Genomic DNA, 15,935 nt, shown 5'->3' with positions numbered 1-15,935 from the left:
GAGGGCGTCAGATCCCCTGGCCCTGGAGTTTAGGACAAATATGGTTGCCATGTAGGTGCTGGGCATTGAACCCAAATCCTCTTAGAAGAGCATCGATTGCTCTTAACCACTGAGGCATCTGTCCAGCCCACAACGAAAAGGTTTTGACAACATAAGAATTAGAGTGCAGAGAAAGCCACCCTCAAGTGAATATAACCACAGCACACAGTATCCTCACTGGGAATCCAGAGGCCCGTCATTCCTGCTAGAAAACTACTGAATGGAAATTATTGGCAGTAATAAGACAGCTTTCAGAGTAGATTCCAGTTTAAACTTTATTTGTATACAAAAATATATTATGATGGGGAAAGCTTATTACGGTCTCCAACTATATATAAGTAATTACAAATATTTCCATAAACGCATCTTAAATTATAGAAGAGCTATGTTTAAGGAGTGAAAACACATTAGATAGGTCATCTGTTGAAATATGCTGCAGGCAGGTAAACAAGTCAGTTCTACTGTCTGGGCTGCCCAGAGATGGGCCCCACGGCAAATGTTAGGGTGAGCCGAGGACGGCCATGGGGGCCTTGGCTCTGTCCCCTCCTGCAGCAGCAGATCCCAGTAGCTGATTTTGCCAGGTCCTTGGAGTCTTCGGGAGTTTCACTCTTGCGGCCTAAGGACCCCGAACCTCTCACTTCTTCACATACCTGTAAAGGAGAGAGAGGGTGAGTTAGCCCTGCCAGACACTCCACACGATCCCCCGTGCTTAACCACATCACGTGGCCTTAGACGGGCGTCAAGAGCAAAGTTAATAGCAGGCTTCCCGTGCAGTGCAGGTCTGGCTAACTGGACGGACTGGGAGGCCAGCGGCAGTTGGCACGAAGCAGGCAGGCTTGCTGCAGGGGCCTAATACCAATTGTGCTGCAATTAGAATCATCTGTCGGAACAAGCCTAGGTCTGTCTTCTGATGCAGGATGGTGCAACAGGGAAAGCAAAGGGTGCAGTAAAACCATCCAGCAAATACAGAGTGGGGGAGTGATAAAAAAAACCGTGGCTGTTTTAAGTAGACTGTTTAACTTTTAGATCTGAATGTTTAGATTTTTACCTATCTGGCAGAATAAAACATAGAGTGCTTCTTACAGAAAAATGATCACTTTCACTAAATAATTAAGAAGCCAGAATAGAAAGTTCTCCAAGGCTTAGCAAGTGCCCCCGTGAGGAGAGATGCTGAGGCCAGCATCCCTGCAAGCTGGGACTGAGCTGCGGCTGCCTCCTGCAGTCTCGTCCTTTGGAAGAGGAGCCCACAGATAGAGCGGGACAGTTCTTCCCGCTAACACCCCTCCACCCCCACCCCGCTGTGTGTGCTACAATTTTGACCTGGTGTCTTCAGTTTGGGGCCACACGAGATGGACAACCAACAGTGTGATCCCAAATTTAGAAGCGCGCTGAATCTAGGTCACTGGCCAGTTGGCACGGGTATCCCAGCCTACTTCTGTTTGGCACTCAATACTCACAAAAATCTCACCAGGACCTTGCAGCCTGCATCCAAACTTGGGGAATGACCCGAGTGCACGGACCTCTCTGGCTTGCTGGAGGAATGCTATACGACGAATTGGCTTGTTCCACCTCTCAGAACTGGCAAGCCATCCTTACAGTGAAGTGTTCTCTCTCTCTCTCTCTCTCTCTCTCTCTCTCTCTCTCTCTCTCTCTCTCCATTTTCTAAACAACACGCCATTGTCTGCTGCTGACCTGTGTGCACAGTTAGGAAAGCAACTCTCTGGCTACTCTCCTGCAAGCTTATCCTCCAAGCTGCTTTCTGGGCCACCAAGGTCCTGTTTCTACACCTAGAGCAGCTTGTGATGTAACATCCCGCCCCCGGGCAAGCTGGGAAACATCACGGCACATTATCAAAGGTGTGGCTCCCTATTCCGAGTGATGTTTTAAACACCAAGCGTGTACTCACTTGCTAATGTTCTGTCCAGATCGGCAATGAAGTCTTCCAGCTCTTTGGTGTCCCCTAATTTGGCTGCAAAATAGAGAAGAGTTCAGTTTCCCTCCTAGACACAGCTGATGGAGGATTTTTCCTGGGATGGTGGGGCTTCCAGATTACGGAAGCCTGCTGTCTTCAGAGATCTCACAGAGCACGCACGCCCTACACCAGTGTCTCCTCAGTCCTCAGTGTCTCCTCCACCTGGAGACTAGCCTCGGTGTTGTCCTGTAGTTCACTACCACCCTGAGCCACCTGCCTAGCCCGGAAGATGGATATCTTCAGTGTCTTAAAAGTCTGGGAGACAGAGAGAGGAAGGCGCTTTCGCCACTTGTGGAGACAATACAGTGGCCCTCCAATGGGACAAGAGTGTAACTACTATTTCTTGTCAGGTGGAACAGGGAACCTGAGAGGCCATCTCAGAGGAGCACAGAGCTTTCATCTAGACATGGCTGTCTCTGTGGCCAGAGGTACATGCTTTCCTTATGTATTTTACTCTCTTCTGTCTAGTTTCTCCGTCATTCATGCCTTGCTTGAAATGCATTGCTGAATATTTTTCTTCGCTGGCTACAAATGTTTCATTGTTCTTAGTTCTCAAGTCCACTCGCCACAGTGGCTCCCCCGCCCCCTTCTGTAATTCCCATTTCTGGAGGATTAGGTAGCAGATCTGGGCACTCTTTAAGTCATTCTCTAGACTGCTCTATCCCTGGAGTCCACAGATCCGTTACAGACTGGAGGCTGGACAATGGCCCAATCCCCCGTGGCTGCCAACATTTGTGTTGAGAAGAGAATTTAAAAATATCTCTTTCAAGAGAGAGAGGGAAGTTCTGTTTGCATGCCAGGTGGAGACAAGTGATGGGATCGTCATATTTCTTTTAAAGTTGGTTCCATTTTTATTGCATTTTGCAACTATTTTCAGCGAGTTCAATTTTCCTTGGAGCAGGGGGGGGGGACGGGGGGACACACGGACCTCTTTTTGTTCTCCAAAGGGCGCCTGTCCAGTATAACAACATTCAGCTCTCTAGCTGGGGAGACTTGGCCAATTCCAAAAACTAAGGACCAATTCATGCCCCTTTAAACCCTCTTCAGTCTATTAATACTGAAGCAGATCCAGGGTGGGGCTGCTGTTTTGAATCGTGTCCATTTTAGTTTTTTAAAACATTCATTCATTCATTCTTTGGTATGCGTGTACGTATGTATGTATATATGTATGAACATATGTGCCCATGTGGAGATCAGAGGATGTCTACCAAGTAGGTTCCAGAGATCAAACTCAGCTCGGCAGGCTTGGCACCCTTACCTACTGAAGCCATCTCAGTGGCCCCAGGTTAGATCATTCTTGTCTCATAATGACAGCTGCTGAGCGAGTCACCCCAGAGCACTGATGTAAACAGTTAATGAAATTAAAGACAAAAAAATCTTCTCATTGCTACAAAGCCAGACTGCTGAGTTTTACATTAGGAAGCCACGCTGGTCCAGTAGGCGAATGAGAAGCACTCTCCTCGGCCACAAGAGGGAATCTACACGTGGCCCAAATCCCATAAACGATGCACTCCTGTCGCCCAGAACTAGTTATCTTATCTGTTTGCTTTGTACTCTGTGAAAGCTTGGTGGAGGATAACGGGCAGGGGTGGGCGGGGATAAGAGAGTTGGTGAGCTCACCTTTCCGAGGAGTGACGGAGGAAGTCAGCGGAGCTGGAGTGGAGTCCGTTGGCGAATTCAGTTTCTCATCGCTGAAGCTGAGGCTGTCCCGGTACAGTGAGTCGGCACCTTCAAGGAAAGAAGCCATAGTCATTCGGAGGTGTGCTCACTGAGCCAGACGCCTGCCAGTCTACAGTACCCCGCGGTGGATCTCCCCAAGAACCAGATGTTGCAGATCTACATAAGAAAACAGGCCAGTTTCTAATCTAGGAAGTGATGGAAGGCAGGGAAGAGTGTGTGTGTGTGTGTGTGTGTGTGTGTGTGTGTGTGTGTGTGTGTGTGTGTGTAGGTGTCAGGACCAGACCTCTGCTGCACAGGAGTCTACTGGCCAGCTTTCGAGCCAGGTGCTGAGAGGTGGAAGGATGTAGCTTAGTCAGTAGGGTGCTTGTCCAGAAGGCTTGAAGCCCTGTGTCCAATCCCCAGCACCACATAAATCAGACACAGTGGTGAAAGACTGGGCGTTGGACAGACTCCCTGGCAGGCAGACAGACAGGCAGACCAGCCATGGTTAGATAATAAAGGTGGTGAAGTTCCTCAGTCTCCTGACTTGAGACAAAAACCTGGCAGCTTAAAACAAAGACTTTATAGGCGGCTGTCTCCCTGCAGGCCCCCTGCTGATGGATGGCTCAGCAAGTTCACAGGGAAATCAGGACATAATACACAACAGTTGTGGGCCAATCAGCCCTCCAATCTTTCTTCAAACTGACCAGCGCTAAAGTAGGGGAGCAGGGAACTCGGCAGTCTTAAGAAGAAACAAATAAAAGCAAAATAAAACAACCCAGCCCCGAGAAGAGACTGGATTTTTCAGCCTCTGCTTCACAGAGGATCTTTTTCTGTGTGTCTGTATCACATGTGTGTTTCCTCACCCCCCCCCCCCCAGTAATCATGTTTTCAACTGCTAATTCTGTCTGCTCCTGTTTATTGAGATTTCTCTTCTGCTCTTGTTGTGCTCAAGATTTTTCCTGCCTTTTTTTGTTGTTATTTTGACACAGGGTTTCTCTGTGTAGTTTTGGTGCCCGTCCTGGATCTTGCTCTGTAGACCAGGCTGACCTCGAGATCCGCCTGGCTCTGCCTCCTGAGTGCTGAGCTTAAAGGCGTGCGCCACCACGGCCCGGCTTTCTTTCCTGCTTCTTAATTCTTTAACTGGCAGAGAAAACAAACCTCACCAAGCAAGCCACACACACCCCTCCCTGCCCTGCTCCCCCCACCCTCCCACCCCCGGCCCAAGGCACTGTGTCAGTGGCACACGAGTCAGTGGTACAACCAGTGATCCCGCACTCTGGAGGTAGAAATACGGGGGTCAGAAATTCAAGGTCATCCACCCTCAGCTACATACTGAGTGAGGTCAGTCTGAAACCTGAGATACATAAGACTCTGTCTTCAAAAGAAAAAAAAAGGGGGTGGGGGTGGGGGGGAGGACAGGCACTAAAGAGATGGTTCATCAGTTAAAAGTTAGCTGCTTTTTCCAGAGGACATGGGTTCGATTCCCAGCATCTACCTAGCAACTCACAACACTCTGTCACTACAATTCTAGGGATCTAATGCCCTTTCTGGCCTTCTCAGGCACCAGGTACACATCCAGGCAAAACACCCAAACACATTAAAAAACAAACACTCAAAATGCCCTGTTATTTTTCATGAAAAGGGTTCTCTTCCTTCTAAATACCTTTCAAATACAAGCACAATGTTGGGCCCCATGTCTAATGATTTCCCTCCCTGCTCAGGAGTCTTGATCACACCAAGATGCTGCACTCTTGTCTCTGACAAACGAAGTCAAGAACAAAGGTTGTTTTTGTTCTCGGCTGCTCATCCGATACGATCAAGGGACTTCACAGTCCCTTCTAGTCTTATGCCTCAAATGTCAGAGCAGCAGCAGGCAACGTTCCAGCCAGGCCGGGCTGCACCAGGGCCGGAGCAGCTCAGCTACTGCCTACTCAATGGGTGCTTAAAAAAAGACCGTATTCTCTGCCTCAGTTTACCCACCAACTAGATGGAAAGGTCAATTGGACAATCCTTCCACTCCCTCTTAGTTCTAACATTCTAAATCCTGCCGAAGAGGAGGAAGCCAGCCCAGCTCTGAGGAGGTGGCGGAGGCTCAGAGACAGAGGAGGTTAACGGAAGCAGGATGTGGCCCCAGAAGTGGTGGCGAGGGAGGAAGCCACTTTTCTGGTTAAAAAAAAAAAAAAAAAAAAAAAAAAAGCCGGAAAGCAAAGCCAGCCAAGGCTTTTCAGGTGAGCAGCTGAATAAAGAGGGCCTGGCCAGGTCCCTACTTCCCCGGAGGCTCCGGTCCTTCAAGCCATTTCTCTCTAGTTCAGGGAGAGGCAGCACATCTTGTTTTCGTTCCCTTAACTCGAAATGAACTTGTCTGAATTACTTTTTAACGTGCTCAGAGTACGAGAAAATCAGGTTTCCAAAAGAAGTTTCTAGTCATGTGAGACTTGGGCGTATCCCTAAATGGCTGCCACACCTCCTCAGGTTGTCTTGTCTGATTCCATGTCCTCTGCCTTCTGACCAGAAGGACCCAGGTGCCCTCTGGTCATCCTTTCTAGCCTCTATACCCACCGAACACCCCCAGAAGAACCTCATGAACAACCCTCACGATCTTCTCTCTTCCTTTGAGAGTTCCAGCCCAGGTCACCTTAAAGGACCACAGTCATTTCTCAGGGCTTTGATGATGAACCCATCCTGAGGTCCTCAACATTGAACCTCAAACCCACATTCCCTATCTAAAAATATCGTAACCAACCTCCACCGCTGGAATGCAAGTCTTGGACATGTGTGACCAACTATGTTCTGGCAACACCAAGGACACTGCTGATCACTCCTACTGTGACTGTCCTGAGAAGTCTTATGATGAAGAAACAGGTCTGGCCCTAGCCTTACTTCCCAAGTAAGTGTACTTGACCATGGGGCACTTTGTGGCCCTCCCATTAATATCTCTTAGGACATTGGAACTTGAGTTGGAAGCTCTTCTGCTTGCTTTCTCCGCTGTTGACACCTGCAGAACAGCAGGAGTGATAGCAATCCCCTGCACACAGGAAGGTACAAGCACATCTGTTGCAGATCCCTGGATGAGCATCACTTTATCACTGTCAATAACCAGGGGCTCACCACCGAGGGACTCAGGGAAGCAGGCTATGGGCCAGAAGGAGGGAATACCAACCCCCCTGTCAAATCCTTGTCTCTGAAAGAGAGCCAAGAATATCGCCCCATTCTTGGACTAGTCTCATTATAGATGGTTGTGAGCCACCATGTGGTTGCTGGGAATTGAATATGTGCATCCCAGGTCTTAAGCCCCGCCCCCAGTGGCCACACCCCAGGGGCATGTACCCCAAGCTCATAGGCAGGTGTAACTGTTACTAGGAGCATGGCTCAAATGGCCACCACCACAGACCAGAGTTCCAGAGCACTGAGGCTCACTAGTCTGGAGCTTAAAGGCCGCCCCTCTCTATCTCTCAGAACAGCTGGCACTGGAGAGCCACTTTCAATACCACACCTCTTTCCACCCCACCCTGCCTACCGCCATGGCAGAGAAAACACAAAAAGGAGGAGTAAGGGAGCTTTCAATCCAGATATGGTGGAGCGAGAGGCTGGGGGGAAGAAGCCATGGTCTCAGAACCATCCTGGCCTGCCTTTGATTCTTCAAAATCTAGTCCATATGAAAAATCCCTTAACCCAAGCACTTTCCTCATGTGAGGGAGGTAGAGGAAATAAAATACAGCATCTATATTAATATGTACACAGAGAGGCAGGCCAGCATAGCCTGTGTTCACTTCCCTTCTCTCTGTTCCCCATGCACACACACACACACACACACACACACACAGTCTCACATTCTGTCAGCCCATTACCACTCCATGATTCTACCCTCTTTCCACGTCTTCACACACCCTAGGCCAACTCCAGGCTCTGGTGTGTTTGACCTTCAACTATGAAGAAGAAAAGAACTCCCAGGATCCTTGACCAAGTCGCCCTGTCTGGATCCCCCTGTGGCCATAGTTTACACATGGCAATTTATGGGGGGGAGGAGTGGGTAAGAGCACAAAGGAATGAGAAACCCAAGTCCCAAGTCCCTGAAGCTAGGCCCCTGTGGAGAGGGTGGGAAGCAGAGGCCATGGGGAAAACAATAACAACCTAGGCATTCTGTGTAGGATGCCTGTGGCTTCATAATGGGTTGATTTTCAAGTTCCTAGCAAAACAGAGAACAGCATGTACAGAATGAAGGGCATTATCATTGGGAAGAAAACAATCAAGATTCCCAGCCTTGGCTTCCCACGGTTTCAGATTGTAACAAAAAAATTTTAAGTTTCTCTTCAGAGGTGACCATGAACAAATTCATAACTCGGAAATACCCAAACTGTAAACTTCTTTAATCAATACCCCCCCACACAGGCTTTTATTGAGAGCCTGCCTGAACAGAATCTTATGCTAGAGGTTGCAGGAGATGACTAGGTAAGCAAGGCCCAAACTCTTGTTTGGGTCGCTCTCTTAGAACCCTAGTTCTTGCAAAAATAAGATTCAGCCAGTCTGATAAAGTGCCAGCAGTGTGTCTCTGGCTGATAGCACATGTATGTGTGTATGTATGGCTACCCCACCCTGTTATATGGTATTGTTACTAATTAGTAGGATCAAAGGACTCAGCAGTGATGACTTGGGGGACCTTCCTATGTGTAAAGTGGACCTTAAAACATCTCCTTCAGACTGCCTTGAAGCCCCACCTCAGTAATATCAAATCCCCACTACAAATGTCCTTTTAAATTCCTGGTCCATTTAATGCATTCAAGTCTCAGATCCGGGACTGAGTGTCCTAAGGGACCATCAAAAGAAATAAAAGCATATTATAGACACAATGTCCTAAGTTTAGGTATGCCCATCAAGCATAAGAAACTCCACAGCACAACAGCTTTGTTTAAAAGAAAGGCATATATATATTGGAGGGGGTTGGGGGAAAGATAATTTAGGGTTAGAACTGACATGTGCTACTCCAGAGAAAAGTAAAACCACAAACAGTGAGCCTGTAAATATAGAACCATCCCACACATCTGCAGCAAATGAACTACAGTCAGAACTACAGTCATTACCAAGAAAAAAAGTCCCGGGCCTGTGTCACTGTTCCCACAGGGAATGGCACGGATGAGGTCTCTCTTTCTCCTCCAAATCTAAATTCTGACAGCTTCAGTGAAGCGTGGCACAGTGGGAAAGTGTCCTGGCTCTCAGTTTGATCATTGTGCCCAGCTCCCCCCTGGAGTGGCTCTGACCCTCTAAGGAAGTTTGCCAGGTATCAGAATGTAAGAGCTGCCACTCACTCAGCTCCCAACATGGTACCAGGTGTCCGGAGGGCACCTCCTACCTGGCCTCAGCCTCTCACATCTTGACAAGATCAAGCTCCTGGCTCCTCAGCTCCATTAACCACTGGTTTGGGAACTCTCGCTCCGGTTTCTAGAGTTCCTGAAGTCTCCTCTTTCAGGGCCAGACCAGAATATAAGCAAAAACATTTGGAGGTTCTAAGTCTTACTAAGGTAAAGGACCTAGTTCCTTATTCTCCCCAAATATCTACAATATCATCATAGCCACAGCATGCACAGTAGACCTCAGACCTTTCCTATTAAACAGTGAGTGAAAATTTCATTAAACTCATTTAAAGACTTACGTTGTACTTCCAAAGTTAAAAACAAAAATTACTGAAAAAGAGCTAGGCATAACGGCACACATCTTTAATTCCAGAACTTGGGAGACAGAAGCAAGAGGATCTCTGGGAGTCTGAAGACAAGCCTGGTCTACAGAGTGAGTTCCAGAGCAGCCAGGGGTACATAGTAAGACTTTGTCTTGAAAGAACCTAAGTAAATAAAATTATTTACAAACACACACACACACACACACACACACACACACACACACACACACACACACACACACAGAGAGAATTCTAAAAACAAAAACCAACCGAGGATGTTCAGTTTCTACAGCACCTCAAAGGGTCCAGCCTGAAAACCACTTTCCTAGCTCCCAACTGCATTACCCTTTCATTGAGACACTTAAAAACTGTTCACAGCCCCTTTTAAAATCATTTCCACTTATTGCGGATGTGAATGTATGTGTCTGCGCATGTGAGCACAGGTGCCCTTGGAGGCCAAAGGGGTCAGATCCCCCTGGCACTGGAGTTCCTGGCAGCTGTGAGCTGCCCCACATGGGTGCTAGGAACCCAAGTCTGATCCTATTTTTAACCCCTGCACCATCTCTCCAGTCCTGTAACCTAATTTTTGTGTTTGTTTTTTCGTGACAGAGTTTCTCTGTGTAACTTTGAAGCCTGTCCTGGAACTCACTCTGTAGACCAGGCTGGCCTCGAACTCACAGAGATCTGCCCATGAAACCTATTTTTTTTTTTTTTAATGAGGGAAAAAGGTCTTTTTCAAAAATCAGGCATATTCATCACTGATGCCCACTGACCTTCGATCCTGAAAGCCTTGAAAAGGACCTGCAATAACACGTAACAAAAGACACGTGATCTGAGCACAGTGGAGCGCCAGGTTACTCCCAGGCTCTGGTTCACATTCTAGACGACCATCTGTGATGACGGAGCAAGACCATAGAAGGCCAGCCTGTGTTCTGGTATTTTATCGAAGAGATGAATGAAGAGAAAAGTGCCTAACCTGGAGGACTGTGGCAAAGATTATGTGTGATAACATTCAAAGACCAGCAAGAGATGACTGATGTCAAGAGCAAGCCTGTTATGATTGTAGCAACCCTCGGGAGGGCTTGGTAGAAGTGAGCTAGCTGCTGCTGCCACCATTATAAACCTGGCTGGCCCTCTCTGGAGTGATAAGTTTCAGTGGGCATTCTCTTCCTCCAAACAGATAAGTGAATGTAACAAATGTCTGTGATCCATTTCTGGAGACAATTAAGACATACGTATTGCGTGTCCTTAAGAAAGCATTACTTAGATACACACAAATCCCGCCAAGAGTATTTCTGAGCAGGGAACAACCTACCACAATGACAGCAAAGACCAAGGTCATCGGGCTTTCTTAGTTCCTTCCCATTACTTCTCCAACCACCACACTAAAAGTTGAAGGTTAACAACAAAAGCAGAAAGTGAAATACACAGAGATATACCCTAAGAAAAACAAATTCTATCAACTCTCTCCCAAACTGTTAAGAAACTGTCGCTAGTGAATTCTCTAAGATTCCTAAAAACACATCCTAGATCTGAAATCCTTCCTGGTAGAACATGTGGATGCTGTCCGCCATAACTGCACAAGGTCAGACCCTAATCCAGCAGGAGGAGGCTCTGGTGTTGTAAGGAGCTGCCCTTGGCCACAGAGCAGCAGTGACAGACCCAGCCTTCTCTTCTGTGGAGAAGAGAACTTATACAGGATGGATAACTTGCCCACCAACCCAGTGGAAGGAGATAATATTCAAGTTACGCCACAGGTATTGAGGCAAATCTCCGATGCAAGGTTTCACTTGGAATGCTGGGAATAAGCAGTAAGGTCATTAGCATCAGAATGCAAAAGTTGTGAATGGAAACAAAGAGCTGACCCGCCCTCTTCCATTCCGAGCCACACCCCCACACCTCCTAAGTCACACCTCGGTCTGTGCAGGCAGCTACGGAAAATCCAACTAGAGCTCGGGTGACTCGAACCCTGACCAGGATGTTAGCCCTTATCCCTTCCCAGGAGGACAGCTTAGGTGCGGATCTCACACTGATCTTCACCCAGTCACAAGGAAGAGAACTCTCTAGAATTCACAACAGCAACATGTCTTTTACTTTCATAATGAGGGACCCACACCGTGGGTGATGTCTGTGTCCGCAGCCTGTCAGGGAGTGAGTGCTCACGAACAAACGGAATTGAAAATTCACACCGGAAAACAGGGAGTAAAACAGGATTTGAAAGACAATTGTAATAAGAAGCCACCAAATAACACTGTTGGACACCTGAACAGATCTCCAGAATCTTGCAGGCCACTTGAGTTATTGAAACCCCCCCTCTCTCCCCCTCCCTCCCCCTCCTTTTCTTTCTACCACGGTTGGTAGGATAGAGGCATTGTGGGAAAGGTTACCAGGATGAACCTCTACTGGCAACCTGGAGGGTGGGCCTGCCTGAAACCCAGTACTTGAACTCAGCAGCTGGGGGGGGGGGGGGCGCAGGGGAGATTGTTTCGAAATTGCCTGGAGTGGCCACAGAGCCTGGGAGCTCAGAAGAAAGTGAATGAAGTTATTTCAAAAATTCCCAAAACGGCAGCTTATGAAATCATTTTGGTTTCACAAATGTTTCATTATTGTGCTCGCTCGTGTCCCCAAGTCCCCCGGCACCCATTCTGGAAAAGGAAAGGGAGGGTGCTGTTGGTTTAGTGTTGACCTAGTGTGCATGGAGCCCTAGGTCTGACCCCCAGCACTGCCTACACGGGGAACGTGCTGGCTGCCACTCCTCTGTGATCCCAGCACCTCCTGAAGCCCAAGGAAGGAGGATCAGAAGTCCAAGGTCGTCCTCAACCACGTAGATCTCCTTGGGAGGGTCTCAATAAAATTTAAAAAATGCAGAGCAGGGAGAAAAGCAGGGAAACTGTTGGAAGAGCCAGCTGGGGTTCCAGGAGTTCTTACTGGCTGCACAAGCCTTCAGACCTCATGACAGACACCTGCCGTGACAGGGAGACCCACAGTCCTTCAAGAGTCGCCCCCCCCCCCAAGATTGCCTTCATGGCCCCTGCACACCTCAGGCTTAAATCTCAGAAAGTCAACTCTCCAAGCATCTCAGAGCCGGTGCAGGGCCTCGGGTCTGAGTCCTCCCCCCCCCCCCGCCCCGCCGGACACCGTGCCTCAGTTTACAGATAACTCAGCTGACACTAGAGCCCTAGGAAGCCAGAGCCCAGGGGTCCCTGACTTCAACCGGGCCTCACTTACTCTCCGAGTCGCTGAAGCCGCTGCTGTCGCTGACGCTGGCGCTGCTGCGCCGCTTCATGCGTTCGAGGTGCTCCTCGTAGTGGAAGTGGCGGGCGTGGAAGGGCGATGCGAAGTCGGCCAGCACCGCGTCGAACTCGCACAGCACGTCCGTCAGGTCTGCAGCGGCCGCCGAGTCCATGGCCGGGGCTGGGGGCGGGCACAGCGAGCTCAGATGACGGGAGCGTGGGTGGGGGTGACTCTGCCCCTGCCCGGGAGGATCTGAATGGAGAGGCGGTCACCCGACGGACGAGGATGGCTAACTTCACTCTGCGTTTACCGGTGACAGCCGCGCAGTTACCTCGTTAACCTCTCAAACCACCCTCCAAAGCGCCTGTCACCAGGCGAGCAGCCGACTCCGCGGGTGGAACTGAAAGTCTGGAAGTCACCTAGCCCACCCCACGCGCTTTCCTACTTGTGCCCACGCTCACTCCCTGCAGCGAGTGGCGGAGGGAAGTCTGAGTCAGACAGCACCCGTTACGTGTCAGGCTCAGATCCTTGTCCCGAATGGGAAACCAAACTGAACTGGCGCCGGCCCGTGCGCCCCGGAGATGGGGGGACCGGGGTGATGGAGAACCGAAGGGTGGGCAGCGGAAAGGGACCATCGCGACCCCTGTTCTCTCGCCCCGACCTGCAGGCTCAGGTTCTCAGGGGCCCCGGGACTCGGGGTGTAGCTTAGCGTGGGCAGAGTCCCTGGCTTCGATCCTGGGGCGCAGAGATGGAGGGAGCACCCCAACCCGGCACTCACCTGCGGCCGCCACCGCCGCTGGGCTGCCCTGAGTCGAGGGCGGCTTCATGGAGCAGTCGCTTGCCGACACGCGTGGCAGAGATGCTGCGAGACGCTGGCCCTGGTGGCTGGCTGCCGCCTTGCACTGCAGTCCGCTGGGGTAGCACCGCCTCGTTCCTTAGCACGGCGGAGAGCTAGCTCCTCGCTTGCGCCGCCACCCGCCAGCCGCACCGTCTTATAGCCACCGGCGGGGGCGGGGCGGGGCGGGGCCGCCGAGTCTGTCCCAGACGACCTAGGGGACGCCCCTGTCCTCCCCCCCCCCCATCCCCTACCCCGGCACCGCCCTCGCCACGCGCCCGCCGACCCACAACCGCAGTGACGACTTGTGTCGCCTGGAGCCCGGGTTACCGCCCCAAATATTTACCCGCCGCTTTCCCCCGCCACCCTGACAACCCGACCCACGAAAGTGTCTTTGCTGGCCTCAGAGTTCCCCCAAGAGTTTATCCTGCTTCCCGCCGAGCCTCCTGGACCCTCAGTTTCCTTATCTATGAAACGGAACTGCAAATGCAGAGCCTCCTTGCTTGCTACAAAAATAAAGGAACCGAGGGCATCGGTAGGTTGTACGAGGGCAGAGAGTGCCCACCCGATTTTCTCAAGGGATTTACAAGATTGTGTGTGGACAGAGTGGACCGCTGAGGGCCCTGGGCTGAGGTGATCTCGGGGTCCTGAGCTACAGGAGGAAAGCACATCATGCATGGATGGATGGATGGATGCATTCCGTACTTGGTCCCCATGAATGAGCCATCCGTCCAGCCTAGCAGGGCCCGGTAAAATTCCTGCCTCAGGCTTTGTGTTGGCAAATAGGGTGACCAATTGCTCTTTGCCACAGATAGCTATTTAAAAGCAAAGTAAGAGGCCTGTGTGGCCTGTGCCTGAGGTTCCAGACCCAAAGATGATGGTAGAAAGGGAGTCTGAGGCAAGAGAATGGAGAGTATGAGGACGGCAACGTGTGAACTACACAGCATAATCCTGTCTGTAAACTCCTTACTGGGAGAACATAAAGACCTCAGTTCAAGCTCCAAAACCCACATTAAAATGAAAAGCCATGGTGATGCACACCTTTAATCTCAGCACTTGGAAGGCAGAGGCAGGTGGATTTCTGTGCGGTTTGAGGCCAGTCTGGTTTACAAAGTGAGTTCCAGGACAGCTAGAGCTATTACACAGAGAAACCCTGTCTTGAAAAACCAAATAATAATAATAGTAATCATAATGATGATGAAGATGATGATGATGATGCCTGGATAGCCACCCACTTGTAATCCCAGTCCTGAGAGGCAAAGGCTGGAACAAAAAACACCTGTGTGTATACCTGCACGTGCTACACGCGCATGTGTACACAAGTGCACACACACACACACACTAAGTTAATTAAATGTAAAGCAAGGAGCTGGTGGCAGCTGGCACTCTGACTGAGTGATAAAGTACTTGCCTAGCATGGGTTTGAGGGGCCAATCATCCTCAGAACTGCAAATAAACAAACAACAGATAAATCTTTTTCATAAGTAAATATAAAAAAATTGAATAAAATGAAAACGTTCAGTCCCTCAGTTACACTGGACACTTTTAAGCGGTTAGTAGCCTTCATCACAGAATCTTTAGACAGTATTGTATGAGGATGTCTTCCCCTGGTGACTCCAGCCCTCCTAGGTGTCAGGATGTGGCCCAGCACCAGGTCTCACCCCCACAGTCACCTGAAGGGTATAATCACTGTCACTGGTTTGCAGTGAGAAAACCGAGACACGGGCAGCTAAGGAGGCTGCCTGCCCTTCCGCGGATTAATAGAAGGCAGGAGGGTCTCCTTTTCAAGCCTCATGGAGGCTAGCCACACCCGGCCTCCCTGGGGTGGAGGAGAGCTAAGCAGCTCGGGGGGCCACCAACCCCTGGAGCAGATAACCCAGGTCCCAGAAGCCACAGACAAGCCACTTCCTTTCTCGAGCCCTCCCCACACACTCCACACCCCTTCTTCTCTCCCCAAAAGTATTCTGTCTGATTTGCCCATGGTACCCACTGCTCATGCCCCGAGCTAACAGCAGCAGCCAGTCTGGGAGCTGTAGCCAAAGCAATGCCAGTGACCAGCCAGGAGAGCAGGAGAGCTCTTTTTGAACTTAAAAAAATGAGATACAACTACAAAAAGATTTTTTTTTGTTATGGATTTCTTCATATTTGGAAGGCTCGTACTAGAATTCATTATTTGAATATTATCCGGAGCACAGTTTATCTGTCCATCATCCAGCGGGTGGGCCACTGGGTTGCTCCCAGTCTGTCCCTGTACACATCCCAGTCCTTGCATGTGATTCTGCCCATGGGTTGATCTTGTTTTCTTCCCTAGAACCAGGTAAAGGTTTAAACCTTTATCCCCAGAGCCTTCGGGCTGGGCTCCGTGTCCTATCCTAGGGCCTTTTATGGCCCTCAGCCACCTGACCGTGGTGACAGAGATCACGAATGACCTCAGTGTTCATGTGTGAACTTGTCCCTCCACAGGTATCCTTTACCTCCTCACACTGAGAGAGTTACCTAACTTCCAAGTTCCAGAAAGTCAT

At 49.8% G+C, this 15,935-nt stretch overlaps 1 protein-coding gene across 2 annotated transcripts; it reads right to left on the bottom strand.

The window, feature by feature from the left end:
- Positions 1 to 296: 296 nt before the first annotated feature.
- Positions 297 to 13,556, bottom strand: Rgcc (regulator of cell cycle). 2 transcript variants are annotated; one of them, XM_028878610.2, is made up of 5 exons: positions 13,357 to 13,556; positions 12,573 to 12,830; positions 3,632 to 3,739; positions 1,946 to 2,008; positions 297 to 689 (listed from the first exon to the last, which is right to left on the bottom strand). In XM_028878610.2, the coding sequence occupies exons 1-5, from the start codon at positions 13,403 to 13,405 to the stop codon at positions 682 to 684; spliced, it is 486 nt and encodes a 161-aa protein (XP_028734443.1). In that variant the 5' UTR covers positions 13,406 to 13,556; the 3' UTR covers positions 297 to 681. The 2 variants fall into 2 exon arrangements, with proteins under 2 accessions (XP_028734443.1, XP_028734453.1); XM_028878620.2 differs by having other exon boundaries at positions 12,573 to 12,758.
- Positions 13,557 to 15,935: the final 2,379 nt, after the last annotated feature.

This window comes from Peromyscus leucopus, chromosome 9 (assembly GCF_004664715.2).
Source record: "Peromyscus leucopus breed LL Stock chromosome 9, UCI_PerLeu_2.1, whole genome shotgun sequence".
Classification (NCBI taxonomy): Eukaryota; Metazoa; Chordata; class Mammalia; order Rodentia; family Cricetidae; genus Peromyscus; species Peromyscus leucopus.
This window is presented reverse-complemented; position numbering and strand designations above follow the sequence as displayed.

What these genes read in the sequence shown, in the direction of transcription:
- Rgcc (XM_028878610.2), bottom strand. Translation starts at nt 13,405, where the DNA reads ATGAAGCCGCCCTCGACTCAGGGCAGCCCAGCGGCGGTGGCGGCCGCA. An exon ending in AGCGGCGGTGGCGGCCGCAG is followed by an intron (nt 12,831 to 13,356) that starts GTGAGTGCCGGG and finishes CTCTCCATTCAG; the next exon opens with ATCCTCCCGGGCAGGGGCAG. An exon ending in CTCCGTCACTCCTCGGAAAG is followed by an intron (nt 2,009 to 3,631) that starts GTGAGCTCACCA and finishes TCTATTTTGCAG; the next exon opens with CCAAATTAGGGGACACCAAA.